This window comes from Drosophila melanogaster, chromosome X (genome assembly GCF_000001215.4).
Source record: "Drosophila melanogaster chromosome X".
NCBI lineage: Eukaryota > Metazoa > Arthropoda > Insecta > Diptera > Drosophilidae > Drosophila > Drosophila melanogaster.
Window position 1 is genome coordinate 22,473,698 of NC_004354.4, and position 25,756 is coordinate 22,499,453.

The 25,756-nt window shown below is 42.0% G+C and overlaps 4 protein-coding genes and 1 long non-coding RNA gene across 24 annotated transcripts in view, besides 8 other annotated features; 3 read left to right on the top strand and 2 right to left on the bottom strand.

The window, feature by feature from the left end:
- On the top strand, positions 1-1,301 carry CG14618 (uncharacterized protein). The gene is made up of 2 exons (NM_134620.4): positions 1-848; positions 940-1,301. Exons 1-2 carry the CDS (start codon positions 113-115, stop codon positions 1,161-1,163), a joined length of 960 nt encoding a protein of 319 aa, NP_608464.1. The 5' UTR covers positions 1-112; the 3' UTR covers positions 1,164-1,301.
- CG12576 (uncharacterized protein) lies at positions 1,154-8,660 on the bottom strand. 4 transcript variants are annotated; one of them, NM_001272844.2, is made up of 4 exons: positions 8,408-8,660; positions 6,815-7,201; positions 3,482-3,786; positions 1,154-2,755 (listed from the first exon to the last, which is right to left on the bottom strand). In NM_001272844.2, the coding sequence occupies exons 2-4, from the start codon at positions 6,895-6,897 to the stop codon at positions 2,034-2,036; spliced, it is 1,110 nt and encodes a 369-aa protein (NP_001259773.2). In that variant the 5' UTR covers positions 6,898-7,201; positions 8,408-8,660; the 3' UTR covers positions 1,154-2,033. The 4 variants fall into 4 exon arrangements, with proteins under 4 accessions (NP_001259773.2, NP_001259775.1, NP_608465.1 ...); NM_001272846.2 differs by lacking the exon at positions 8,408-8,660 and adding an exon at positions 8,218-8,330 and having other exon boundaries at positions 6,815-7,198; NM_134621.3 differs by lacking the exon at positions 8,408-8,660 and adding an exon at positions 8,218-8,330.
- Positions 2,952-3,471: a mobile genetic element.
- Cp110 (Centriolar coiled coil protein 110kDa) lies at positions 8,385-13,761 on the top strand. 8 transcript variants are annotated; one of them, NM_001298601.1, is made up of 7 exons: positions 8,385-8,699; positions 8,779-8,843; positions 8,968-9,053; positions 9,145-9,325; positions 9,390-10,829; positions 11,540-11,938; positions 12,260-12,423. In NM_001298601.1, exons 3-6 carry the CDS (start codon positions 9,040-9,042, stop codon positions 11,552-11,554), a joined length of 1,650 nt encoding a protein of 549 aa, NP_001285530.1. In that variant the 5' UTR covers positions 8,385-8,699; positions 8,779-8,843; positions 8,968-9,039; the 3' UTR covers positions 11,555-11,938; positions 12,260-12,423. The 8 variants fall into 8 exon arrangements, with proteins under 8 accessions (NP_001285530.1, NP_001033857.1, NP_788949.2 ...); NM_176776.3 differs by adding an exon at positions 13,361-13,761 and having other exon boundaries at positions 8,698-8,843; positions 11,705-11,938; positions 12,246-12,387; NM_001038768.2 differs by having other exon boundaries at positions 8,753-9,053; positions 11,705-11,938; positions 12,246-12,423.
- Positions 11,008-11,370: a mobile genetic element.
- Positions 12,541-13,033: a mobile genetic element.
- The window catches only part of l(1)G0196 (lethal (1) G0196), a 20,950-nt gene continuing 8,676 nt past the window's right edge, over positions 13,483-25,756 (top strand). For 5 of the 10 annotated variants that reach the window (NM_176777.2, NM_001298607.1, NM_001103571.2 and 2 more), the window contains exons 1-9: positions 13,483-14,092; positions 19,784-20,216; positions 20,336-20,578; positions 21,794-22,280; positions 22,345-22,616; positions 22,671-22,851; positions 22,967-23,164; positions 23,530-24,550; positions 24,610-24,922. In NM_176777.2, coding sequence (NP_788950.2) covers positions 13,970-14,092; positions 19,784-20,216; positions 20,336-20,578; positions 21,794-22,280; positions 22,345-22,616; positions 22,671-22,851; positions 22,967-23,164; positions 23,530-24,550; positions 24,610-24,922 — 3,271 coding nt within the window. In that variant the 5' untranslated portion in view covers positions 13,483-13,969. Of the gene's footprint in view, positions 14,093-17,897; positions 18,725-19,783; positions 20,217-20,335; positions 20,579-21,781; positions 22,281-22,344; positions 22,617-22,670; positions 22,852-22,966; positions 23,165-23,529; positions 24,551-24,609; positions 24,923-25,035; positions 25,385-25,756 lie in introns of those variants that run through there. The other 5 variants (NM_001298605.1, NM_001298606.1, NM_176779.3 and 2 more) reach the window with 5 other exon arrangements.
- Positions 14,157-17,175, bottom strand: lncRNA:CR43493 (long non-coding RNA:CR43493). The gene is made up of 2 exons (NR_047862.1): positions 17,023-17,175; positions 14,157-16,091 (listed from the first exon to the last, which is right to left on the bottom strand). It is a non-coding gene; the product is annotated as a long non-coding RNA:CR43493 (long non-coding RNA).
- Positions 14,867-15,358: a mobile genetic element.
- Positions 16,395-16,663: a mobile genetic element.
- Positions 19,164-19,310: a mobile genetic element.
- Positions 20,737-21,302: a mobile genetic element.
- Positions 23,451-23,486: a mobile genetic element.

Here is a 25,756-nt window from a genome sequence, read left to right on the forward strand (position 1 = left end):
CTGTTAAATCAGCTGCTGGCAATATTCAATTTTCTTAGCCAATTGAACTACTTTTAAATACACGAGGGTAGCGGTAACGTAAAACACAACAAAAAATCTAGTAACAAGATCAATGGATACGACAGAAAAGGCTCTCAAGGAGGTGACCCCGGCGATGCTTAGCCTGAACAATTGCCCGGGCACAACGCCCGGCACGCCGATGAGCAAAAATCAGCTTAAGAAGCAGCGAAAGCTGGCGGAGTTTGCCGAACTCCGGAAGCTGCGACGCGAACGGGAGCGTGAGAAGAAAAAGCAGAAGCGGCGGGAGGCCAAGGAGCTGGGTCTGCCCGTCCGGACGGGACCCTCCCGCAAGGAGCTGAAGAAACGCCAGTTGGCAGACGGCGGAAAGTCTGGCCTCTCGGTCGCTATAGATCTGGACTACGACGATCTGATGCAGGAACGGGACATCGTCAAGTGCGTGAAGCAGTGCCTTCGCATCTACACCATTAATCGGCGCAGCCCACAGCCGGGCAATCTGCACTTCACAGGCATCCGGCGCAACGGTCACATCCACGAGTCATTCAAGAAGAACGAAGGCTGGGAGAACTGGCACGTGCAGTACTACTTCGATCGCGGGCACACCGATATTTTCGAGCATAGCCAACTGGTCTACCTCACCTGCGAGTCGGATCGGGTGTTGGACAAGCTGCAGCCCGGCTGCACCTACGTCATCGGTGGCCTGGTGGACCACAATCACTTCAAGGGCCTGTGCCACTCGAGGGCCACGTCGGCGGGGCTGACTACCGCTCGCCTCCCGCTTAGCGAGCATGTAGACATGAAGACGAGGGCCGTGCTGAGCACCTACCATGGTGAGTGGTACAATTTGCATAATGTAGTCAGAACCTCATTCAAGAAACGTTGAATTCAATGTTGATTGCTAATACTTCCATATTTATCCAGTGTTTGAGCTGCTGACCAAAGTTGCTGCCGGTCAGGACTGGACTACGGCCATTCTGGAAACTATTCCCATGCGCAAGGGAGCCAAGGCGAAAATCACAGACAAAAAGGAGCCGAATCATTGCTTGGAGCAGCAGGATGAAAAACAGAAACAGGAAGCTGAGTCAGATAAGCCCACCTTAACCGCCGTCGAGTCTGAAATCGAATCCCATTCTTTAGACAGTTGACGGCAGTCGACATCGGATCTCGAGGTCTTTTTGATTTTTATTTCAGTTTTTGTTTTTACAAAATCACATTTCGTTTTGTTTCGCAATTTAAATGATAACTTATGTATTTTAAGCGCAAATAATAATAAGAATACAAAGAAAGTGTGTTACTGCATTTAACGTGAAATTTATGTTATACAACGCACGATGATGGCCAGCGCAAAGTCGGCAGAAAAATAATAGCGTCTTCTAATTTTATATAACGCTGAAATGATTTGTGCACTTTATATGGCTAATACGTTTTCAGACAGCACCGAACCAAATCTCTTCATGGTTTTTTCTGCGTTTCTTATTTGCCACTTTTTTTGGTTTTTTAATTGCTGCATCAATATTTTGATTTGGATTCAGATTAAGTAGCTAACGCCCTCACTCACAGCGACATCAAAATAAACCATACATATACGTAAGTGTAAGTGTATCTGTGGTATATGTACAAGTTGCGTGCCGTCGCTCGTTGTTTCTTTTGTTTGCGGTCAGTAGATAAACACACAGGACAAATACAAACTAAAGTCATAAAGTAAAATAGTCATAACCATAGGGTTAAATGGGGAAAAAAAAAACAAAATGTACAAAGCAAGAGGAAGAAAAACAAAACTGGGGAAAACTTTTGGCTTAACTGTAGGATGATTAGTTTAGTATATAAGTATACATAGCACTAGTGTGTAGCAAAATATATAACTGATCTCCACCAGGGAAATTGGAACCACTCCAATCGTTGGCGCCGTCTGTTTGTCTGTCGATTTTTTGAGTTCTATTTGTGTATGCATATGTATGTTAAGACAATAGCTTTATAATACGACAAATCGGTCCGATCGCCGATTGATCCAATCTTTACTTAAAGTCATCCGATTCGAGTATCTCAAAATCGCTCTCGTCCGACGAATCCAGGGCGGTGACAATGCGCTGCTGGTCACGATCTCGATTTGAATCCGTGCAATCGCTGGCACCGGCTGCAGCAGCACCACCTGCTCCCCATTGCACCAGGCCGGTAACAAGGCTGGGCAGGAGCTTCCCGCTGTTTGCCAGGAGCGCCTGAGCCTGCGTTTTCACGGCCAGGGCTACAAGCTCGCCGGCGGGATCCGGGCCAGCGGTTATCTGACGCAACTGAGGGTTGCCAGTGGCATCTACGGTGGTGTGATCGGGGAACTGCAGCCCCTTTGACAGGCTTTCCTCCGACGAGGAGGATGTGGACAGCGACGAGTCACGCTTGAAGTGACTCTTTCGGAAGTTCATATCCTCGCTCTCCTTGGCCGGCTGCTCCTGTGGCTGCAGCTTCTCCTGCCTCTTGGGCGCCAGCGGGGCTAGTTCATCGTCCTCGTCGGTGGATTGCTCGTCAATCTCGGGTATCGCATCCGGAATGAGGAGCTCCGACGGTACGTCGTCGCTGCGATCGTCATCGTCCTCATCATTCGCATCGGTGGGCGAACTTATGGTGGCCACATCGCTGGCCCGCTCCAACACAAACAGATTCGACTCGTTCACGTCCGGCAGGAACTCATCCTCTGCCTCGGCTTCCAAGTTGTTGTAGTTCAGCTTCTCCGACCACTGAAAGTCTGGAGAAACAAAAAAAAAAACATTTGATTTTAAACTATTATAACAGTAAAAAATAATAAAAAACTCTAAAAATAATAATAACTTTTGTTCCATTTGTTTATATTTGTAAACATGCCGCAATAAGGTTGTCGTTTTTGTTTGGTTTTAGTAAGTACTAATAGATAGATTTTTAATTCAAATAAAAAATATAAAGAGAATGCGAACGCGAAATTTCCTAATTTTTATGGGATATCGATAGATATTGGTCGAATAAAAAGATAGAAAATTTAAAAATTGTTCAAAAATGTGGGCGTGACTGTTTTTGTTGGTGTAAGTAGAGGCGTGACCAAACACTTTTTGGTATACAGATAGAAATTGTCAGGACGAACAATAAAACCAAGACAAATCCAAACATTCTTCAAAAGTGTGGGCGTGGCAGTTTCGGGAGGCAAGTGGGCTTTATAGTGGACGTGGCAATATTTTTTCAAGACTAATAAAAAAAAACGAAAAATATCAAAGCATTTTTCAAAAGGGTGGGTGTGGCAGTATTGGTCGGTTTGTGGGCGTTAGAGAGGGCGTGGCAACAGGAAGGTGCATGCTAAATCTCAACATTCTAACTTTTATAGTTCCTAAAATCGAAACGTTCGTACGGACAGACGGACATGGCTACATCGACTCGACTATTGATCCTGATCAAGAAGAATATATATACTTTATATCGTCAGAAACACTTCTTCACGACTCACCCCTGTGCTCGATCTTCAGCAGCTTGAAGGTGTACTTGGTGGAGACTAGTGCGGAGACGACCAGGATGGTCAGTACCAGCGTTGATCCGGATATAAGGTGACCGAGCACTGCGAGGGTGCCCAAGCAACCGCTGCTGGCCAAGCAGAACATGCTGGGACTGCGGTGGCGCCAGTCGTCGATCCTCTGCAGCCAGGTGTTGATCTTGCCGCGCAGCTCGTCCGTAGGCACAACGCGGAAGCTGCAGCGCGTCCAGTAGATCCAGTAGCCAAGTAGTCCCAGGAATAGCACGCCCAGCGGTCGGGCCCTGGAAAGATCACAGCGCACGCCGAGGTGGTAGACTTTTAGCGGATATATGTATTTATAGCCGATGACAGATATGGCCGAACTACAAGAGACAAAGGCTCAACAACTACTGCCGGAGATAGCCCGAAAACTCGATGATGTCTATTGCGTTTGGAAATGTTTAGGGCAATAATTAATGACCGCTAGCTACTGGCGAAACATGTTCTAGCAGGAAGCATAAGCGTACCCAGTTTAACTCCCAAAGATGAAGCAAAAAGCTGGTCAGACCTGGTTGGTCGACCGAGCAACGTTTTTTCGGACATTTTGTTTCCATTTCACGTCAAAACGTTTCTACAGTGCGTATCTGGACTGTAAGGCCAACGCACGGCAAAAAGCAAAGTCAGTTCACAGCTCTTTTGCCTTCGATCGTTAAGAATAATTATTGAGAATATGTGTCTATATATAGTCTATTTTACACCAACGGATGGGAAATTAATTTGAACTCATCTGTAAAGTCAATTCTAGAATTTCTTGCAATTGTAATCAGCGGAGTTTATAAGACCTTATTATTTACGAACCCCAAAATGTATTTACAATAACGTTTGTTGCGTTTTTATTAAAATACCAAATTAATGGCGAGGGCATGATTTATTTGGTTTCTCGCTTATACTACTGAATCTGCTGCCGCCAACAAGTTGTGCAAAATGAAAAATAAGTAATAATAAGTAAACGTTTAGCAAATTCCAGATAGCTGACGAAGGCAATGATCGCCCCGTCGATCGGGGTTCCCATCTGCGGATATTCAGTTTCTGCCTCTTATCGAAAGTATCGAGCTACGCGCCACCACCAACACCAAAAAAAAAAAAAAAAAAAAAAAAAGAGGGCTCACTGTAGCAGTAGTTGGGCAGACAATATCAGCTGACTGATAAATTATTCAAGCAGCGCTCGGTTTTAAATAACAGGAACTTGAAATTTTTGTTTTTTGTTTTCATTTGACTTTGCTGTGCCCTAGTGTTTGTTTGTTTGTTTTTTTTTTTCCTTTTCCTCGCCCTGCGAATCGCTGACGACTTGTTTTGCTCTTGAAAAGCGTCTAATTAATTATCTCGCTGTTTCTCTGCTAATTCGCACTTTGGATTGATGTTGATGGGAGGGGGCGGTGCATTGGAACTTAGGCGGCAAGTTTTTCGAGTGGTGGTCAGTGGTTTTTCGGCACAGCCAGCGCATGTGTCGCAGTGGACACTCATGACACTGCTGCTATTGTTGCCTTCCAATCGTTTTTACCTTCCTGTACTTTTGTTTAGTAACTGTGGCTGAGAGCTATTGGGGCACAAGTGAAGCGGCTAAAAAGCAGAAAGCAAATATAGAGCAATTGTCGGGTTTAGATACGGACACGGAGAGCATTTAATGTATCACGGTTAATAGGTTGGGCAGATTGGTAGAAATATTTTATTATATGAAATGCTTGGGCTATACAATGTGCATAGCCCGTTTCCTAAACAGTGACCGGAAATAGTAACAAATGGTTGCAAAGAACTCAGCTCAATAGCAGCTCAAGATAATAACATTATTTGCACAGACAAGTATCATTTCATTCGGAGTGCTCTATCCTTTCGAATCACAGTGTGAATCGATTGGACTGAATTTCACAAGGACAAATCCATCCTGCAAATACGTTAGCCGAAATTATTCGCCGTATAGAGTTGTATCTGCGAAACGGCTGCGTGCATTCATGATGTGTATTTAATTTTATTCTGTTTTGGTTAATTGCGCCACACAGAACGCTTTAAATGGGCGGAGGAGTGGTCGGTGTGCATGGGCATGGAGTGACATTTTTATGTACAAGTGAGTATTTATATAAAGCAAGGACGGCGCAACGGGGCGAAGGGTGGGGCCTTTCAGTCAGCTAAAACGAAGGTGCAAGCACGTACAAAAGATCGCCGGCATACACACAGCAACCAACAGCGGAGCCTAAGTCAATAGAACTGATTTATAATCAGCGGAATTGAACGGAAATTGATACACTTTTTATCAGTTTAACAAGTGCGCAAACAAGTTATAATACTACTTTTAAAAATTGCCCAGTCTGATAAATAAACAGTAATCACGTTTAGTTTCACAAGTTGTGGATATTACAAAAAAAAAAAATGCATTTTTGTAGTTTTAATAAAAGAATAAATAAATAGGAACTAAAGAAAGGACCACAAACCACAAAATGCTAATTTCGGGCGCTTTTTAAATGTGTGCTTCACGGTCTTGGCCATAGCTGTATTTGGATGGCCATGTGCATGCACATGAGCTTCATTTCGGTGCGCTTTTACATACATACATATGTGGAACAATCTTTGTGTGCACACACATATATTCCGAAAATAAAACATTGCAACTTTCAGTTCGAAATTGGCCACGCAAAGAGGTTCTTTCTTTCTTTCCTACCTACAGCTCCACAATTTGTCTTGTGTGACCGACCATACGATTTTACACAGTATATTTTACATATTCACTTTGCTGCGCAGCTTTCTTTCAATGGGAACGAGACTGAATTGGCTGGGAAGAAATTCGGACCCGCTCGACCCAATTAAAATGTACATCATTTAGTGCGTAAATATACGCACTACGTGTCGCTATTTATTGAGATTACTGCCCTAATTAAAACCCGCCGACAATTGTTAACTTTTAACAGAAATCAGATTACAACTATGGACATTCATCCAATGTACCTGTTTCACATTTTCCAAAAACGGACGGACTCCCCGTAATGCCTACAAATTTTATTGTTTTTTATTTGTTGTCTTATTCCTCAAATTTAAACGCCGCACGTTTCAAACTTATCGATCAACGAAAATTGCCACTTTTACCAGTAATTAAGTACTAAGAACTATCTTGCCAATAAACTCTGATTGTGCCTATCTACTGAATTGAAAACTATAGTTTTAAATATGGGCTTAGAAGGGTCTTAAGATTCCCCTTTTTTTTTTGATACGAGGTCAGTTTTCTAGGAAAGCTGGATCAATTAATGGCAAAATTCTGGATGGATTGTTACTTCGACTTACCATGACATTAGGACGACTGTGACAACGGCTGCCGCTATGCAGTGGAACGTGGATCTTGACGGACGGGGCAGGACTTGGAACATTTTGTATGGGAGTAGCACCAAGATAGCACTTTGGAATCGCTTTTGTGGGTTGTGATTTCGATTTTCAGCTCCCGCGGTTGGCGGACTGATTTCCTTTCCGCTCCGCGATTTTAGGCGACTTCCGGTTCCCTTTCGCTGTCAAGTTTCGCTTGTTGTACGACACAATTACTTTACCGTTATGCCAGGTTCTGGGTCAGCTGTGCGCATGGGCAGAGTAACTGTTTTCGGTTTGCTCTCTTTGCTTTCGTCCTTCCCCTCTTTTATACCATCACTATGATTGCTCTTTGTTGAAAATCCGCGACTACTGCGTAGAAAATAAAATAACAATATTTATATGTAACTGTTGCATGAGCATTATTTCGGATACATGGCAATTTACCAAAATGTTTTTGTCATGTTTTTCTGGCTTTTGAGGCCCTGTCTCACTCACACAAGCGCACTTGTTTTCACAAACGTATACCGATTAAGAACAAAAAAAAACTCCGTAGTTCAGCATGGAAAAGGTGTCATTGGAACTGCGACTTTTCCACCAGTGATTAACCATTTAATTCGAAATACTTATTTCATCAACTTATTCCCTTGTTTTTCATAATTTATTGTCGCCGCCGTTGCTGTTGTTGTTGCTGTTTGCTGCTTGGCTTACCGGCTGTGTGCGAGTGAGACAGCAATGCAGCGTGGGAGAGGACGAAAGCAAGCATGTGGAAGAGAAACAGAGAGCGAAGCGCGTGGAAAAGTTGTAATAATAATAATAAGAACGGAGCCAAACACTAACGCCCAACTGAGCAGCAACAACAGCAACTACAGCCATACAAAACGTAAAAAACACCAAGTTGTTTGGCCTTCGATGTCTTTTTCAATTGCGTCGCAGAATGAAACACAAAAAAAAAAACAATACAGAAACACCACACTCAGCGTGTGTATGCATATGTACACATATATGTGCGAAACTTTGCGCTTTTTGTTTTTGTTTTCCTTACACTTTTACCGTATTTTTATAAAGGAAAGGGGCTAGGAATAAAGTTAGGGGTAAAAATTACTTGTATTCTACTTAAAAAACAAAGCTGATACTGTTGAAAAAAAATTGCACTCCCATCTCACGCACACACACACGACTGCATCTACAATGCAACTTTAAAGAGAGAAATCTGGAGCAATATAAACCGCAAATAGTTCATATTTGAAGTACAAACTCAGTTTTGCGGACGTTCTTTGCAAAAACGGTTTTAGATCGTTTTGTAACTAGATAACACACACACATAACATATGCAAACAGAAGTTACGAACACAACATATCGACAAGCTGTAATAGAACTCGCATACTTTTCGCTATAGCTGGTGACTTTCGAAAATATTATGTTGACTCCCGAATTCCAGGCAAATTCGATCGCGCCAGAGCAACAATCAGCGCAAAAAAACACATCCAGTGAATGTGACCGCGCGCACGGCGAAGGAAAATACCATCCGGCGCAAATCAAATACCAAAATGTACCACACCAGTTTCGATAACCACCTAGTAAACTGTTGAATTCGGCCAGCTGTTTCAAATTAGTTTGTTAAGAACCAATAAAAGTTAAGTTTTCGCAGACAATGTTTCTTTAATTTTGACAAGATTTTGAAGCATACGAAATATACAATATAAGTTCCTGAACACTAATTTAATCCACCGTTTTCTTTACTATAATTCTGGAAGGACTGAAAACTTGTTCCTCTGCTAATCTGTGGAGTCCTCAAATTTTCTCTAAAAACGCTACTTCCAAAAGTCCGGTTATCGATATCTGACGTCAGGGCTGCATGGACTTCGTGTGAGTTTTGAATTGCCGTTTGAAAATAAATGTTTTCCCCAGCATTAAAGCAGCATTTCTCATTGGCTCTTGATGGTAGCTGCGATCCACGGTAGAAACATTGAATACAAAACTCTCAACGATTCGGGATATCATTTGATTGATGTAATGAACTCTTCAGAGGTTTCCTAATTTTTGGCGGGAAGTCGAGGGCTCCCTAGTGCCATCGTCATCTCTAATGGCAACTAAAACATAGCAGACATTTAATGAACTTTCACAAAACACCTAGATTCAGCTGACCTCTGAGAAGGCTTCCTGACATTTCGACGTCCCAACAAAAATTCCCAGTAGCAAAACACCAATGGATGCGACGTGGTGAGTGGGTCTTGGGATTTTATGAATCCCGGTTGCTTACGGGCTTCTAATTACTGATTTTGCTCAATCTAATGCTTCTCCAATTAAGCAGGGCAATGGAGCAGCTGCTGTCTGCAGTTGAGATGGGAGGTAGCCACAGCGAGGCCACCACACCAACGGCCACGACCACCATATCGATCTGGAGCGCCCCCTCCGAGGGCAGTGGCTCTAGTTCCATGGACCCTGTCTCCTTTCGGTTCCACTTGGACGGGCAGCCTATACTGCCACCGCTGGTGATTTAAATTCTTGGTCAGGGAGTGGCATTTACTGAGGCGTAACCATTTTACTTTGTTCCAGATGACGAGCGCCAAGAAGCGCGAGGTGCAGCTGGCCCGCCAGATGGCAGAAGCGCTGGAGAAGCGGTACCGCCTGGCCAGACACTCGGCGGGATCCGACATGGCCAGTAGGAGAAGTGTGTCACAGCTGCAGCAGACAGAAACGTTAATCTATGACAGCACACGGGGCCAGGCTCGTCCTCAGACTCTGGTCTTTGGCAAACAGTTGCCCACCATACAGGTGGATCCTCCCACGCCTCAACCATTTGTGAAATCAATAGAAAACACTTCCCCAAGGCGGCATAATCGCATTACCGATCGTATCCTGCAGTTCGAGCAGTCGGGACTGGGTAAGCTGCTGCCCAAAGTTCCAGATAAGTGTATCCTGCGCACAAGTCCTGCGGTAGCCGAAGACCAGCAGGATCAGGATACAAAGGACACAACGGCAAGGGAGCTCGGCAGTCCACTGGCAGAACCAGCTAATTTTCAGCGTTCGAGAAGTTTCACACTAGAGGAGCCCTCCCAGGTTCTCGTGGAGCACATGGAGAGGGAGGCCCTGGCTGTGAAACCCAGCCAGAGTTTGGCCAACTTCGAGAAGCAGACCATCGAGTCTCAGGCCAAGCGGGTGAACCGTAGTGCAAGGAGTATTAGCAGCAAAATTAGCCACAACAGCTACAATAGCAACAGTAGCGCCGCAACCAAGAGCACCATCGCCACTAAAACCACAACCGCCGGCAGCAGCTGTTCTAGGCGGGATCGCGAGGTGGAGCGTATAATAGAACGGGCGCTGGACGAGCATGGCGCTTTGGAAGCCAGCCGCAAGGCAGGAGTGCGCAACTATCTGCGTGGCCATCGGGAGCGAATGAATCAATTGGTCATTCACCAGGAGAAGGAACGTCGTCGCATGCAGGCCGAGTTTGATCATCAGCAGCGTCAGCTCATAGAGGAACTGTGTGCCGAAATTGATGTTTCCTCGGCCACCGAAAATCCTGACAGTCTGATATCGCAAAGCACCAGTACGGGAGACCTGCAGCGTTTTTCCCCCTCGCCTACGTTACCCTCCTTTTCAGAGGACATAGAAGACTTTCCGACGATGGAAGACAAGTGCCAAATTGCGGGGCCTTCTTCCGCTCGCAAGAGGCTGTTTAGTCCAAAACCATCAAAGGACTCGGAACCGCAGCTGCTCAGTGCCCCCAGCACACCGCGATCGTTGCCCCTCCGGAACAGCAGCTTAACCAATAGCAGACGAAGTGTCCAAGTTGTCCGGCGCCGATCGCAATCTGTGGGCGGTAGTCTAGTAAAAACAATCACCGCAGCAGACCGCGAGGTGAAGAAATCGCCAGCGAAGCCTGGAGGTGGAGCAGGACGACCGAAAAGTTCCCCGGGAAAAAATAGCTCCATTATAGCGAAAAGGGGAAGCGCCCCACCAAAAAGCGCCTCACCGACCAAGCGGCTGGGCAATGTAAGTTTTTCAAGCGAATCTGAGCGATATTTTATTTGCTTTAAGTCACAAAGGTTTTCATTTGTGCCAACCTAAGTTAGCAGCTAATTTGGTTGGACTCTTACTTTAAATCTCTGCTATTTGACCTTTCCTTTTATTTAACTAAAGCATTAACGATTTTTTATTTATGGTCCTCTATTTTTATACCCGTTACTCTTAGAGTAAAAGGGTATACTAGATTCGTTGAATAGTATGCTACAGGCAGAATGAATCGTTTCCGACCATATAAAGTATATATATTCTTGATCAGGATCTATAGCCGAGTCGGTCCGGCCATATCCGTCTGTTCGTATGAACGTCAAAATCTCAGGAACTATAAAAGCTTGAATATATGTTGGATATTTTTCACAATTTTATTAGACATGTACATTTCTATTGACATTTTTAATTAATTTTTAAATTTTTTCTCATTTTATTCCCAATTTTGTATCGATATCCCAGAAAAATTATGATGAAATTTCTAGTTTGCATATCCACTAGCTGAGTAACGGGTATCTGATAGCATTCTTTTTTGCTTTATATTGATATTGATATTGATATTCTTAGCATAATCACTTAATATAATAATTAGGTATTTTATCCCTAAAAAAGTGAAAACCTTGGCGATATAATCTGTAATATCTATTTCCTGTACTCCCATTCTATTATTTCCTCTTCCCCAACACAAACAGCGCAAGAAGCCCTAGCAATTCGGGTAGTCAGTTATGCAAGTGCCTTAACAAAGACTGCGAGGAAATCGAGGGACCAAGCCTCTAGCACCAGTAGCTAACCTAATTACTAACCCAACTAGCAAGTGCCTTCGTTCCCTGTTTAATTTCGCCTCTAATCCCTGCCAGAAATATGTCGAGCTGAAACAGGAAGAGCGCCAGTGGGCGGCCACACGTATTAATGCCGGTGTGCGAGGATTTTTGGTCCGCCGGCTTTTTGCAACCGAGCAAGTGCAGCGCATTGTCCAAACCATCAGAGACACCCTGATCTTCGTGTTGAACCTGCACCTGGAAACTTGTGGACATGGCCTGGATGCAGAGGAGCCTGCAAACTTGCGCCTCAAGGCGCGATTGCTTCAACAGGTGGGTTACTTGGTTACTTGTCTAGGTGTAAAAGGTGCCAAATGTGTACATTAGGCTTGGATGATAAAACTAGAAATTAATTATTATCTGAGTGAAGGGTATGCGATAGTCAAAAAACTCGACTGCAGTGTTACCTACTGTGCTTACATTGACTTTGGTTTAACTTTGAGTAAGCAAAACCAAAACTACTGGTATTTTAGAATAATTAATGCGATTTTATATAAATATTTGATTTGAAATTGCCTTGTTTGCAAACTTAATACAAGCTGACTACTTTTTCCTTTATATTCATTGAATTAACTCATAGCTCTGCTCCGCCAGTCGTACCCTGCACCTGATCTTCTTCCAGACCAACATAAAGGACCGCATGGAGATCATCGCTCGGGATCGCCAGAGGATCAAGACCAAACTACTCCTCAAACATCGCCGATTGGATTAGGATTTCATAGGTTAGATTGCTCGAATAAAGGAGGAAACGATAAACGAAGCATTCTTGTTTTAACTAAACACATTTTTATTAAGTTTAAGTTTTCTGGTTCCACTTTCTCTCTATACATTTTTACATTTTTGTACCCTTTTTGTACTCTACGAGTAAATGGGTATACTATATTCGTTGAAAAGTATGTAACAGATAGAAGAAAGCGTTTCCCATTATAAAAAGTATATATATTCTTGATCAGGATCGCTAGACGAGTCGATCTGGCCACGTCCGTCTGTCATTACGTCCGTATGAACGTCAGGATCTCAGAAACTATACAGGCTAGAATGTTCAGATTTATCATGCAGCTTCCAGAGACATAGACGCGATTTGCCAAAAAACTCTGCCACGCCCACTCTAACGCCTAAAAACAGCCAAAAGCTGTCAAGCCCACACTTTTGAAAAATGTTTTGTTTTTTCTACGTTTTTTTGCTTGTTTTGCCCATTTCTATCGATATATAATAAAAAAAAACTCCCAAAACGGCGTTTGGCCCACAGCGCCCACAACTCGAACCATTTACATATATATTTTTTCTCATTTTATTTCCCAACTTTGCGTTGGCATATTCATTAGCTGAGTAACGGGTATCTGATAGCCGACTATAGCAATCTCTCTTGTTATTATTTAATTTGTATTATGGAATATATATATTTGAGCTGAAATGGAAGAAAATATGTATATGTTAATACTTAAATATTAAGTATATTTTTAAATATTAAATATTAAAAAAATATTAAAATAATATAAAATTTAATGGGTAGATTCGGTAGTATCCTTAACTACATACACAAATTAATTCTTACGATTAATAAGCAATTCTAACAAACAAATATACATACTAGTCGCAATATTGAACTGAAATACATTTATATACTTATTTTTGGTTATATCTCTCTATTATCTTTTTAATACCTTTTAATACCTTTTCTTTCTTGATTTACAGAACAGCTGTTTGGCAAAAGCCCGCGTGATTTTTTGCAGCCAAGCTTTCAAGACATTGCGGAGCTTTCTAGACAAATTCGCCCTGAAAGCTGCGGCGGATTGCCAAAACAAACGGAACTTTTAAAGCGAGTAGTCGTGTGTGCGTGTGATGGCCTTAAAAGAAAACAGCAAAGGCAGACAAATAATCAAAAGCGAGAGAAAACTAGTTTAATAACAATTAATTATTAGTGAGCACGTAACCCACAGCAATTGGCCGACCTCCCGCTCATCCTGTTATTCACCCAGCTGCCCGCGTGCCTTGCCCACCCAATTCCATAATTCCGCCGGCGGCGAATTTAGAACGACACACCAAATTGAAAAAATAATAATACAAATAATAAAACCACACCAATAACAGATTTCGTAACTCGTAAATCGAAGGACAGTGAGAGAAAAAATCGTTAACAAAAATATAAGCGCACACTTATATTTTTAACACGCGGCAAAGTTGCGTGCGTGGGGGTGAGAGTGAAAAATGTAAAAACAGAATACGAAAAACGTTTCCCAGTGTTGTTGTTTGCTCCTTGTTTTGTTTGGATAACTCGCACTAACACCAACACAAAGGATTACCATGTCCTACACCGAGTTGGAATCAGGGTACCAGGATATATCCCAGCAGCATCAGCAGCAAAATCCGCATCAAAGTCAGCCGCAGCAGCGGGTCGGTTTCTACTTGGGATTACAGGATGGCAACGTATGCGCTCCACCGTTTTACCACTAAAATCTAGCGTAACCCACTAAAACACATAATTTTTTTTATTTGCATACTATATGTGCTATACATGCACGTATTTATTTTTAAAACAAGTCAAATCGATTTTTATTTAATTTTAAATAGTGTTTTATAAGAATGTGAAATATAAAATTATGAGCATTGAAAAAGTATTTAAACCTGGTGTTATAATCTAGCTGACTTCGACTGTAGATTTTTACATGCGGAGAGCTGACCCTGACTTTTTGCGGCTTTTTGCAGTGGAGCTTTTTCTCTTCCTCCGCCTCCTACTAAATTCTTCTCATTCCTTTGCTTCTTCCCAACAGCTGACTGTTCAATGTCAATGCCAAAAGCTTTTGCTCTCGGCTCTTTTACTCGTTTTCTAATGTGTGTTTGTGTGTGTGGTTTTGGAATAAACATAATTTACATCCCTTGAGCACCCTTCCAGCGAAGAGATAACCAAACAACAGTCCAAAGAGTAATGAGCAACAGCATCGATAAATTCGTGGCAGGGAGAGTGGCGTTTTGGCGGACGTCGCTGGCTGACGCACGTAAGCTTCACTCCAAATGTGGGCGGTGCGTTGCGGTCTACACTCGAAAAAATAATATAAACAAAACTGCCCCCAAACTGTTTAAAAATAACTAGGAATATTACAAAATCTTTGAGAGAGGAAATTTAAAAACAAGCAACTGGGAAATAAAATAACAAATGTCTTAGAATATTATGAATTTGATAAAATAATGAATAATAATAATAAAAATCGAATTTTTGAAATTTGAAAGCTGGAGAGTTGGTCTGCCCACCGATAAAGTTTTTTTTGCCCACGTCCAGTTTTCGAGATCTGAATTTTCAAAAAGTTCGAAAATTGAAAATGAAAATTTTTTTAAGTCGCAATTAGATAGTTGGCGTTGTGAATAGCCACCACAACGATGAAAAAAGTAAACATTTTTTTTTATAATATTTAGTTATAAGAGATGGGCAAACGCTTTATTTTCTGAGTAGACCGAGATTAACCTGAATGTCTTATATTTTCTAACGTATACATTTTTCAAAATTCTAAAGGATGGGCAAACGGGTTATTGCAATTAAAAAAAATTATGAAAAAAGTAAACTTTTTGATTTTCGAAAATTGTCGAACTTTTACTACAAATTCAGATGTCGAAAACTGGACTGGGCAAACATGGACAAACGATTCCAGCTTTCAAGTTTCAAAAATTCGATTTTTTCGACGCCAGCTTCTTTGAGCTCAAATCCTAAAGAGCAGAATTAGATTTACAAACATAAATCGGAATGTAGTGTAATTTTCTCTCAGTGCACTGTTTATTTTTGTGCGTAGATCCCACATTTACTATCTGTTATCCCTTTTCTCCCGCCCATCCGCTGCTCTTCTTACCGCCCGCGAAAATCCAGAGACAGACGTCAGCGAGTTGGAGCCGCGCTCCTCATCGTTTTCCCATCCGGTGATTCGTCGGTTTTGCACTTGTTTTCATTTCTTTAATGTTGCGCTATTTTGCTCGCTAGGTAACTGGTTTTAAACAATCTACATTTTTTGGTTACCGTTACGCTTTGATTGTTTAAGCAATTGGTGGGCGCGCTGTGTTCTAATTACGTTTTCGGTTTCTTGGCTGCATTAATTAATTACCCGGTTATGCCATTTGTTTGCTTAATTTGTTTGCTTTTGGCTTCCGACTACGTCTGGAATCTCGAGTAGCTCCGACGAGGGACCACTTGCATTCTCAGATTCGTAGACCAGGTTCGACTTTCAAGCGGAGTGGTTTTAGAACGGTTAGTTTTCGATGGTTTCGATGGTATCGAACCATTTTGTTTAGATAAACTGTATGTATTATACATACATATGTATATGTAAGTGCTCGTTTGCTTGTATAAAGTAAAGTTTTCGTCAAAGTTGGAGATTTAAAGAGAATCTTTGGGACTGTTCTTGGGCGAAACTTAATTTATCCATTTCATATTTTTGGGTGGCTATATGAGAAATATAAAAACGTAGTGAAATAGTACTGGAATAGTGATATATCAAAAAGTGAATTGTACATCCAATTTTAAGAGTTAAGAATTATGCCCTAGAACTCTTAAAATTGGATGTTCGTCAATGTTTAAATCGATGCTCAGTACGTCTGGCAATCGGGGAAACGCTGAAAGTTCAATTAATCAGAAAAACCGATATGTAAATAGTAGCTGTCTTATATCGGGTGTTTGAAAACACTAAAATTTTGTATTTAATTGAATGTTATTTATTTATTAGGAAGAAATATTGCTCGATATTGCCTTTAATGTCTTATATTTTCTAAATAATAACTTTTTTTTAATTCAAAGGGATGGGCAAACGTAAGCAAAGGATGTTATTACAATTTAAAAAAAATTTTTGAAAAAAGACACTTTTTGATTTTCGAAATTTTTCGAACTTTTTCGAAATTTCAGATCTCGAAAACTAAACGAAGGCAAAAAAAAACTTATCGGTGGGCAAACATGGGCAAACGATTCCAGCTTTCAAATTTCAAATTTTTTTTTCCCCAAACTCATTTCTTTTTTAAGCTACTAATATAGACTTTTTTAAATAATAAAAACGAGTTTTAGAGTTTCATTACAAACAATATAAAGTGTTCGGGGCTTGCTAGTCTACAAGTGTAGGTAAAACCGAATAAAATCGTAAAAGATATACCAATTTTATTAATTGAGGGCTTAATAGTGAACCCGTCTTATAGACCTCCCTTTCTTTTTTTGTCTGATCTTTATATCTTTGTATGTATATCATCTAATTTTCATCTTTAAGTTCGGGGAAACAGAGATCTCAGAGGAAAGATACGTGAAGGTCATAATTGATGGGGAACATCGCTTGAATGGCGCCTGCTAGTGGTCGCCAGCGACGGGTTCTATACATAGAGAAAATATTTACTTTGGAGCTTGGATTTCTAAGGCAGATGTGTGTTTTACGAGCCGTAGCGCCCTTATCACTGGAAGTCTTATCTGCTCCACCGACCGCAGTTACCGGTTACCGATTACCGATTTTCGTCGCTGCTCTTTGTGTAGCTCTCGTTGTCTTTGTTGTCGCTTTCATTAACACTGGCCGATCGGCCGGACGTATACGCTATATAAGTTGAAGTTAAGTTTAACAAATGAGAGCGACGATGATAACATGTCGAAGCAATTATACACAGAGAACGCCTTTTCGTCGTTCTCCCGCTCTAGGTATCTTCATGCACTGAAAATTTTAAATTAATAATTACCTTTGGGGCTTTGTAAAACTTCTAATTAAATAACTGCATCTGTTGCAATGCGAACTTTAGCATGTATAATTCACATTTGTAATATGTGTGACTGCAATTTAACTGTGTGACTGTATTTAACATAATAGCCTAATATGTTTTTTATTGTATATACAATATATATACAATATAGTATATAAAAGAGTAAGAAAAACTCAAAAGCTTTAAGAAAAATATCCAAATTTATTCGTACAAAACCTTTCTAGGAAAGAATGTTTTTTTATAAAGACAGGTCGATATATTTACAGTTCGTATTTATGTTCGAAATCGTGCTGAAAATCGCAATCAAATCCAGATCCAAAACGAAAGCATTTCTTCACAGTGTATTATCCATCTGGCTCTTTGTGCGATCACTTCTCTTTCTGTTTTACGTCGTCTCTGGCTGATCGGATTCTCCCCTGAGTGAGTGGGCGCACAGACGAATGGGGCCGTACGCTCGGAAACAATCCGATACCGATACGATCCCCAGCGATCCCCAGCGATCCAAAGCAACAAACCGTTTTTTCAGTTCCGTTAGTCAGTTGGCCGCGTTGCACGGAACGGGCGTTATACGCCGACCCCGTCGGTTTGCGTTTTCAGTATTTGTTCGGGTTAGGTCATCTGGTTTTGTAGAATCCGACCGATAAGCACGAACGGTTTAGTTTCCGCACTATCTATCCATTTTATTCGACGACGGATTGCTAAATTGCAGCTAAATCCGGCTAATATTTCGGACGATGCGTAAAAAATATTTGACAAGCCCTAATAAACAATTTGATTGTTTATAAATAAAGTACCCTCAAACGAGAAGCCCAAATGTTAAAATAACGGAATATAAAACAAGTTTCTAAGTTACCGTCCTGGGTAAACAGTCAGATTTGGCCAAAAAGAAACTGAGCTACCACCACAATGGAGTGGACTTGGTTCAAAGACTGGTGGCGTCTCAAGAAGCTCCGATCTCGTCACCAGCGACATAAGAAAAAACTCCAAGCAACCGCGGCGTCCGCTGAAGCTGCGGTGACAGCAAGCGCATTTTTGGCCGGCTCTGGGTGCGCGGAAAGTGGTGGTTCCCAGGATCCTCAAACCAATCGTCTCCACAGCTTGGACGCAGTGCCATCTGATGGAACTTTAGCCAGAAGACGCCATGGTAGTCGTGATAGTCTACGCCGGAATCGCTTGCTGCAGCGCCAGCGACGGAGTCAAAGTGCCGCAGTTCGCAGTCATAGAAGCCACGACGACGACGACGATGGGGAGTACGGACCCTTCAACGTCAGTGATTACGAGGATTACGGGCCAAATCATGGCAGCGACGAGGAGAGTGATGATTTCTGCTACTGTGAAGTCTGCATGAATGTAGGTCTCATTGGTTAGACCAAAGAAATTGATTGATTGGACCCTGAGTCGTTAAGAATTTTCGAAGTCGGGGTCGAATTGAATGCTAATTAATTTGTGGATCGGGTGGCATCTGAACCATATATATTAGGCTTCAGTTGTTCTCCCAAATGTCTGGGATTTTAATTTGAAGGATTCTTAAATGTGTGGCGTTAACCAACACAAACACAAAGTCAGAAAAAGCTTAAAAGCTATAAGTAGTTGATGACTGTCAGATACCTATTAAAGTCACCATCCGCCTCCTAGCGGTTGTTAAATTTATTGGTTACGACTTTATTACGTCCCGAATTATTATTATTTATCAAAATATACTCTATGAAATTAAACCTATTTCATTAATGTGTAAAATGGTTTTGTCATCTCGGGAGGAATTGAAGAGGAAAACAAGAGAATAGGCTACAGATCTTGACGTTCATACGGACGGACAAACAGACAGACAGGTCCAGACCGACTCGACAATTGTTCCTCTTCAATAATATACATTATATGGTCGGAAACGCTTCCTTCTATCTGTTAGATACTTTTCAACGAATCTACAAGTAACGGGAAAAAAATTAAAAAAAAAATTCCAAATGTGGTAGTTTTTGAAAAGTAATTCTAGAATAAATCTACTTCATGGGGTCAACAATATAGTACCAATATAGTACACCCTATAAATCTTTCGTAGAGTAGAGTAACGAATAAAAGGTATAATAATGAACTGAAAAAATGGTTGAATAAGTGCCATAACTCATTTCTGAAAGATTTGAATGATAGCTCATGATTTACATACGATTTACTTGTTTGTGTCTTGGTTTTTCCGTGAATACAACATAATTTGACTCTATATGGGTTTCCTTTTCAAAGAACTTACTCATAGCTTTGTAGTAGGAGTGGAAAAATGTGACACGTTAATAAGTATACAAAATAATACCCAATAGATCTGAGAAGCGAGAATCCTGATATTCCCGTTGCCTGCTGCCTGTCTACACAAATCATTGAGAAAACCTCATTAATGCCCGCATTATTCTGTTTTCAAAGGGCGACACGGACTTCGGAGACAGCAATGACGGGATGGACTCCGACACGAGCACCTCTTCCAGCAACAGCAAGCAGGTGGTTGTCGGCATCTGCGCGATGGCCAAGAAGACACAGTCAAAGCCAATGAAGGAGATCCTGACACGTCTTGGAGAATTCGAGTTCATCAAACTGGTGACGTTCGAGGAGAACGTTATCCTGCGAGAACCGGTCCAAAATTGGCCCACCTGCGACTGCCTGGTATCGTTTCACTCGAAAGGCTTTCCCCTAGAGAAAGCCATCGAGTATGCCCAGCTTAGGAATCCATTTGTGCTGAATAATCTGCATATGCAGTACGATATTCAGGACAGGAGAAGAGTGTACGCCATTCTGGAGAAGGAGGGTATTGAGATTCCGCGCTATGCCGTCCTCGATCGTGATTCGCCGGACCCTAAACGTGAGTACTAAACATTTATACAAATCGTTATTAATTTTTGGTAATACGCCAATCTTTGGAGTTAGTAACCCGGTATACTCAAAATTGATTGTGGCTTAACTTTAACTTCTAACCAACAGACCATGAGCTTATTGAGTCCGAGGACCATGTGGAGGTCAATGGTATTACCTTTAACAAGCCGTTTGTTGAGAAGCCTGTGTCGGCGGAGGACCACAACATATACATATATTACCCGACGTCGGCGGGGGGAGGAAGTCAGCGACTTTTCCGAAAGATCGGCAGCCGGAGCAGCGTGTATTCTCCGGAATCAAGGGTGCGAAAGACAGGATCATTTATCTACGAGGACTTTATGCCCACCGATGGTATGCAATTTGCTCACTTTGCTCCCATTTTAAATGCAACTGTAGGTACTTCCTAAAACCCCACCATTTCCCGCCCATTTTGCACATGAAATGGATACTATCTAGATTGCCACACAAATATTAATTTTTATACCCGTTACTCGTAGAGTAAAAGGGTATACTAGATTCTTTGAAAAGTATGTAACACGCAAAAGGAAGCGTTTTCGACTATATAAAGTATATATTATATTCTTGATCAGGATTAATAGCCGAATCGATCTAGCCATGTCTGTCTGTCCGACTGTCCATCTGTCCGTATGAACTTCGAGATCTCAGGAACTATAAAAGCTAAAAGGCTGAGATCCTGCATACAGATTCTAGAAACAAAGACGCAGCGCAAGTTCGTTGGCCCATGTTTCCACGCCCACTGTAACGCCCAAAAATTACCACGCCCACACTTTTGAAAAATGTGTTGATATTTATTCATGTTTATATTAGTCTTATACATTTCTGTCGATTTGCAAAAAAATTGTTTGCCACGCCAACTCTAACGCCCTAAAACCGCCCAAAACTGCCACGCCCACATTTTTGAAAATTTTGTATATATTTCCTCATAGTTTTATTAGTTTTGTAAATTTCTATCGAGTTGCAAAATTACTTTTTCACGCCCACACTTTTAAACAATTAATTTAGCTGAGTAACGGGTATCTGATAGTCGGGGAACTCGATTATAGCATTCTGTCTTGTTTATTTTATACATTGGTTCATAGAATATGGTTTGAAATTGTCATCGTAAAATCATATAGTTTATTTCTGTTGTTTTCGCGTACGTCTATATTTTAAATTTTAACCTTGAGTACTCAATTTAAAATCATTTCTTAATTTATATGTATAATTGCTAAGTTTCTATTCAATTTCCAGAATTTGAAATAAAAAACAAATATATTCTCAAACGTGTGCACTTCTTTCATCGCTATCCTAATTCACTTTGCGCTTTGGCTGTTTGCTCTTATTATGGCTTTGGCTGCTCCATTCTTGTAGACCCACTTAATCTAATCCTCCAACGATGCATCGCTCATTGTGCCTTGACCTGTGTTTTGCCCCGCACGCGCGGCTCATCGCCAAACTCACAGAAATCTAGTAAATAAAAAAAAAAAAAACACCGAATCACACCAGTGGCCGCCAGTCGAACGCACTGAATCCAGCATCACCTTTACAACTTAGTGTACTTTTCAGGCACGGATGTCAAGGTGTACACCGTGGGACCAGACTACGCCCATGCCGAAGCACGTAAAAGTCCCGCGTTGGATGGCAAAGTAGAGCGCGACAGCGAAGGAAAAGAGATTCGCTATCCAGTGATCCTCAATCATTCCGAGAAGCTAATCTCACGGAAGGTGTGCCTGGCCTTTAAGCAAACCGTCTGTGGATTTGATTTGTTGCGAGCCAACGGAAAGAGCTATGTTTGCGATGTTAACGGCTTTAGCTTCGTGAAGAACTCGAACAAGTACTATGATGATTGTGCCAAAATACTGGGCAACATGATTCTCAGGGAGCTAACACCTACCCTGCACATACCCTGGTCAGTGCCCTTTCAATTAGACGATCCCCCCATTGTGCCCACTACTTTCGGCAAAATGATGGAGCTGCGCTGCGTGGTGGCCGTAATTAGACATGGCGATCGCACGCCCAAACAAAAAATGAAGGTTGAGGTGCGGCATCCCAAGTGAGTAATTTTTTTTGTTAAGTTCTTAAGGAAACCGAAATGAAACCGAATCTCTTTTAACCAGATTTTTCGAGATCTTCGAGAAGTACGACGGCTACAAGCTGGGCCACGTTAAGCTAAAGCGACCCAAACAGCTTCAAGAGATTTTGGACATCGCCCGCTTCCTGCTAAGCGAGATCCACACCAAAGCTCATGCCGAGATTGAGGAAAAGGAAAGCAAGCTTGAGCAGCTTAAGAACGTTCTGGAGATGTACGGTCACTTTTCGGGCATAAACCGGAAGGTTCAAATGAAATACCAACCAAAGGGACGTCCACGTGGCTCCAGCTCCGATGATAGTAAGTCCAGTCGAATTTCCCCGAATCCAAGTGCTTCGATTAACCAAAGTGAAGCCAATCTAGCAGCGGATCAACCAGTGGAACCTTCCCTGGTCCTCATCCTCAAGTGGGGCGGCGAACTGACTCCAGCAGGCCGCATCCAGGCGGAGGAGTTGGGTCGCATATTTCGGTGCATGTATCCAGGTGGCCAAGGAAGATCGGATTACTCGGGCACCCAAGGACTAGGTTTGCTAAGGTGAGACGATCTTTAGTTTCTAAAGATTATTATTCTATCCATATAAGGATAAAGGACATTAAAACATGAATAAAACCTGAGCAAATTGAACATTTGGGAACATAAAACATTTCAGATTGCACTCGACGTTCCGGCATGACTTGAAGATCTACGCCTCAGATGAGGGTCGTGTCCAGATGACGGCTGCCGCTTTTGCAAAGGGTTTGCTGGCCCTGGAAGGAGAACTTACTCCCATTTTGGTCCAGATGGTAAAGAGTGCCAATACAAATGGACTGCTGGACAATGATTGCGACTCCAGCAAGTACCAAAACTTGTAAGTTTGTTTAAAAAAAAAAACCGATTTAAACGGGTTATCGTTAGGTATCTTTAAATCATTGTTTTATCAAACAAATTATGTTCGATTATGACATATTTAAGTGATCTAGAATTCTTATATTGAATTGTTTAACTTTTCTAAAAGGTTAATTGCTTTGCAATCGCTTATTGATTTCTCAACAATAATATTTTCTCGATTTTGTCGTAGTGATCGCAATGGGAAATGTTTGAGACAATTTCTCAATTGTTTGTTGTTATTATACCCGTTACTCGTTACCCGTCTATGATAGTCGGGGAACTCGACTATAGCATTCTCTCTTGTTTTCTTTTACTTATTTTGCCATATATGTTTCATCTCAATAGGGCTAAAGGTCGCCTACACGAGCTTATGCAAAACGATCGAGAGTTCTCTAAGGAGGATCGTGAGCTGATTAATCCTTGCAATAGCAAATCGATTACCCAGGCTCTGGATTTTGTAAAAAATCCTGTTGACTGCTGTCACCACGTACACCTGCTTATTCGCGAGCTTCTTCACATTATCAGCATCAAAAAGGATGATCCAAAGACCAAGGACGCCATCTTATATCACGGCGAGACGTGGGACCTGATGCGTTGTCGCTGGGAAAAAATTGAGAAGGATTTTAGCACCAAATCGAAGCTGTTTGACATCTCAAAGATACCAGATATATATGATTGCATCAAATACGATCTGCAACATAATCAGCACACGTTGCAATACGATCAGGCGGAGGAGCTATACATCTATGCGAAGAATCTGGCTGATATAGTCATACCACAGGAGTATGGACTGACGCCACAGGAGAAACTGGCAATTGGTCAAGGTATCTGCTCCCCATTACTGAGAAAGATCAAGGGCGATCTGCAGCGAAACATCGACGAAGTGGAAGACGAGTTTATGAACCGTTTGAATCCACATTATAGCCATGGTGTTGCTAGCCCTCAGAGGCATGTTCGTACAAGGCTCTATTTTACCAGCGAATCGCATGTTCACTCGCTGCTCACCGTTTTGCGTTATGGAGGATTGCTCAATGTGGTCACAGATGAGCAGTGGCGTCGGGCTATGGACTATATTTCGATGGTATCGGAGCTCAACTATATGTCCCAGATCGTTATCATGCTCTACGAGGATCCGACCAAAGATCCAACTTCTGAGGAACGCTTCCATGTCGAACTGCACTTTAGTCCGGGTGTTAATTGCTGTGTGCAAAAGAATCTACCACCAGGTCCGGGATTTCGCCCGCATTCGCACGGCGATAATGCTTGCAATGTAAGTTTGCAATCCTCGGACGAGTCAAATCCTGCCAGAATCGAGGAGGAGAATGACTCGAATTCAGGAGAAGAACGGGAGGGCAAAAAGCGAGGGGTGAGTTTATACATTTGTACCATGTATTCAAACCTTTGTTTCTATACCATTTTCATTAGACCTCAGGCCAAAGGAGTACGGATCGCAGTGCGGAACGCATCTCCCCTGCTTTCGGATTCAATCGATTAGAGCTCAGATCCAAGCAGTTCAAATCGAAACCTATCCCCATCGGAGCCCATCACACGGTCAGTGGCCATGAAGCAATGGATCTAGCCAAGCGGCTAAACGAGGAGCTGGCATCGCACCAACAGCAGCAAAACCAGCAGCTTCGACCCATCAGTCCGGATATAAGGGCAGTAACTCCTGACTGCGAACCACGCTCCCGGAGTTTTGAGCAGCGTCCAACGTCCGGCGTATGTGCCAAAGAACCGGGTATGTATGTTTGGGCAGGGCCTGACGGTCGATCGAGCAAAGCTTGCCGCCGCCGCCGCCTTCGCAGCCGCCTTTACTTCAGGGTGGGAAATTCACAACCCATCTTATTCCAGCTTTCCTGAATAATTGCGCGTTCCTCTTTTGTCTTACACATCTCACAACCACACGATTGGCTATTCCCAGTTTTAGACTAATCCGCTCTGATTCGGTTTGGTTTTTCCTAATTAAACATTGTTTGTTTTCTATCACAATTCGACAATGTAATAATGACATTGGATATTAATCGGATATTCTATCCACTAAAAGGGCCAAGAAGGCTGCTAAAGTTACGCAAGAAATCTGAGTAAAAAGTGTGCTTATTTGCACACTACTATACTCTCTATATTGTGGTTAAAAGACTGGCTTTAGTAGTTAAGGCAAGTTGTTGAATACTGAAAGTAAAAGCTTTAAAAGTATTAGACGAATCCGTTTGTCAGATTTTTCAGCTTTTGGCTGTTTCGAAGTACCACCTCTTCTGTAAAATGTGTGCTTAGCTTCGTGTCCTCTTTTCTAAGGCTTCTAAGATATTTTTTGTGGGGTTTTGCATGCCGTTCCTTTGTTTTCTGTATTTACGTCTCCCGTCCGCACAGCCAGCAAACACCACTGGGAAATCCCCAAGAAAACACTGAAGAAAGGAAATACCCCCGCCCTCCCAAATGTCAAGAAATCGCCTATATTTTGTTTCATATCTCACCACCGCAATATTTAAACGAGTTTTGATCCCTTTTTAATTTATATATATATATATAAATATATCCTTTAGCTAGATGTCTCTATTTCGAATGGTAATCGAAT

Bases quoted from the DNA above. Each gene is read 5' to 3' on its own strand.
- CG14618 (NM_134620.4), top strand. From the start codon at position 113: ATGGATACGACAGAAAAGGCTCTCAAGGAGGTGACCCCGGCGATGCTT. The intron at 849-939 runs GTGAGTGGTACA...ATATTTATCCAG, and splicing joins CGTGCTGAGCACCTACCATG to TGTTTGAGCTGCTGACCAAA.
- CG12576 (NM_001272844.2), bottom strand. From the start codon at position 6,897: ATGTTCCAAGTCCTGCCCCGTCCGTCAAGATCCACGTTCCACTGCATA. The intron at 3,787-6,814 runs GTAAGTCGAAGT...TGATCTTTCCAG, and splicing joins ACAGTCGTCCTAATGTCATG to GGCCCGACCGCTGGGCGTGC. The intron at 2,756-3,481 runs GTGAGTCGTGAA...TTGTTTCTCCAG, and splicing joins GCTGAAGATCGAGCACAGGG to ACTTTCAGTGGTCGGAGAAG.
- Cp110 (NM_001038768.2), top strand. The intron at 9,326-9,389 runs GTGATTTAAATT...ACTTTGTTCCAG, and splicing joins AGCCTATACTGCCACCGCTG to ATGACGAGCGCCAAGAAGCG. The intron at 11,939-12,245 runs GTGGGTTACTTG...ATTAACTCATAG, and splicing joins AGGCGCGATTGCTTCAACAG to CTCTGCTCCGCCAGTCGTAC.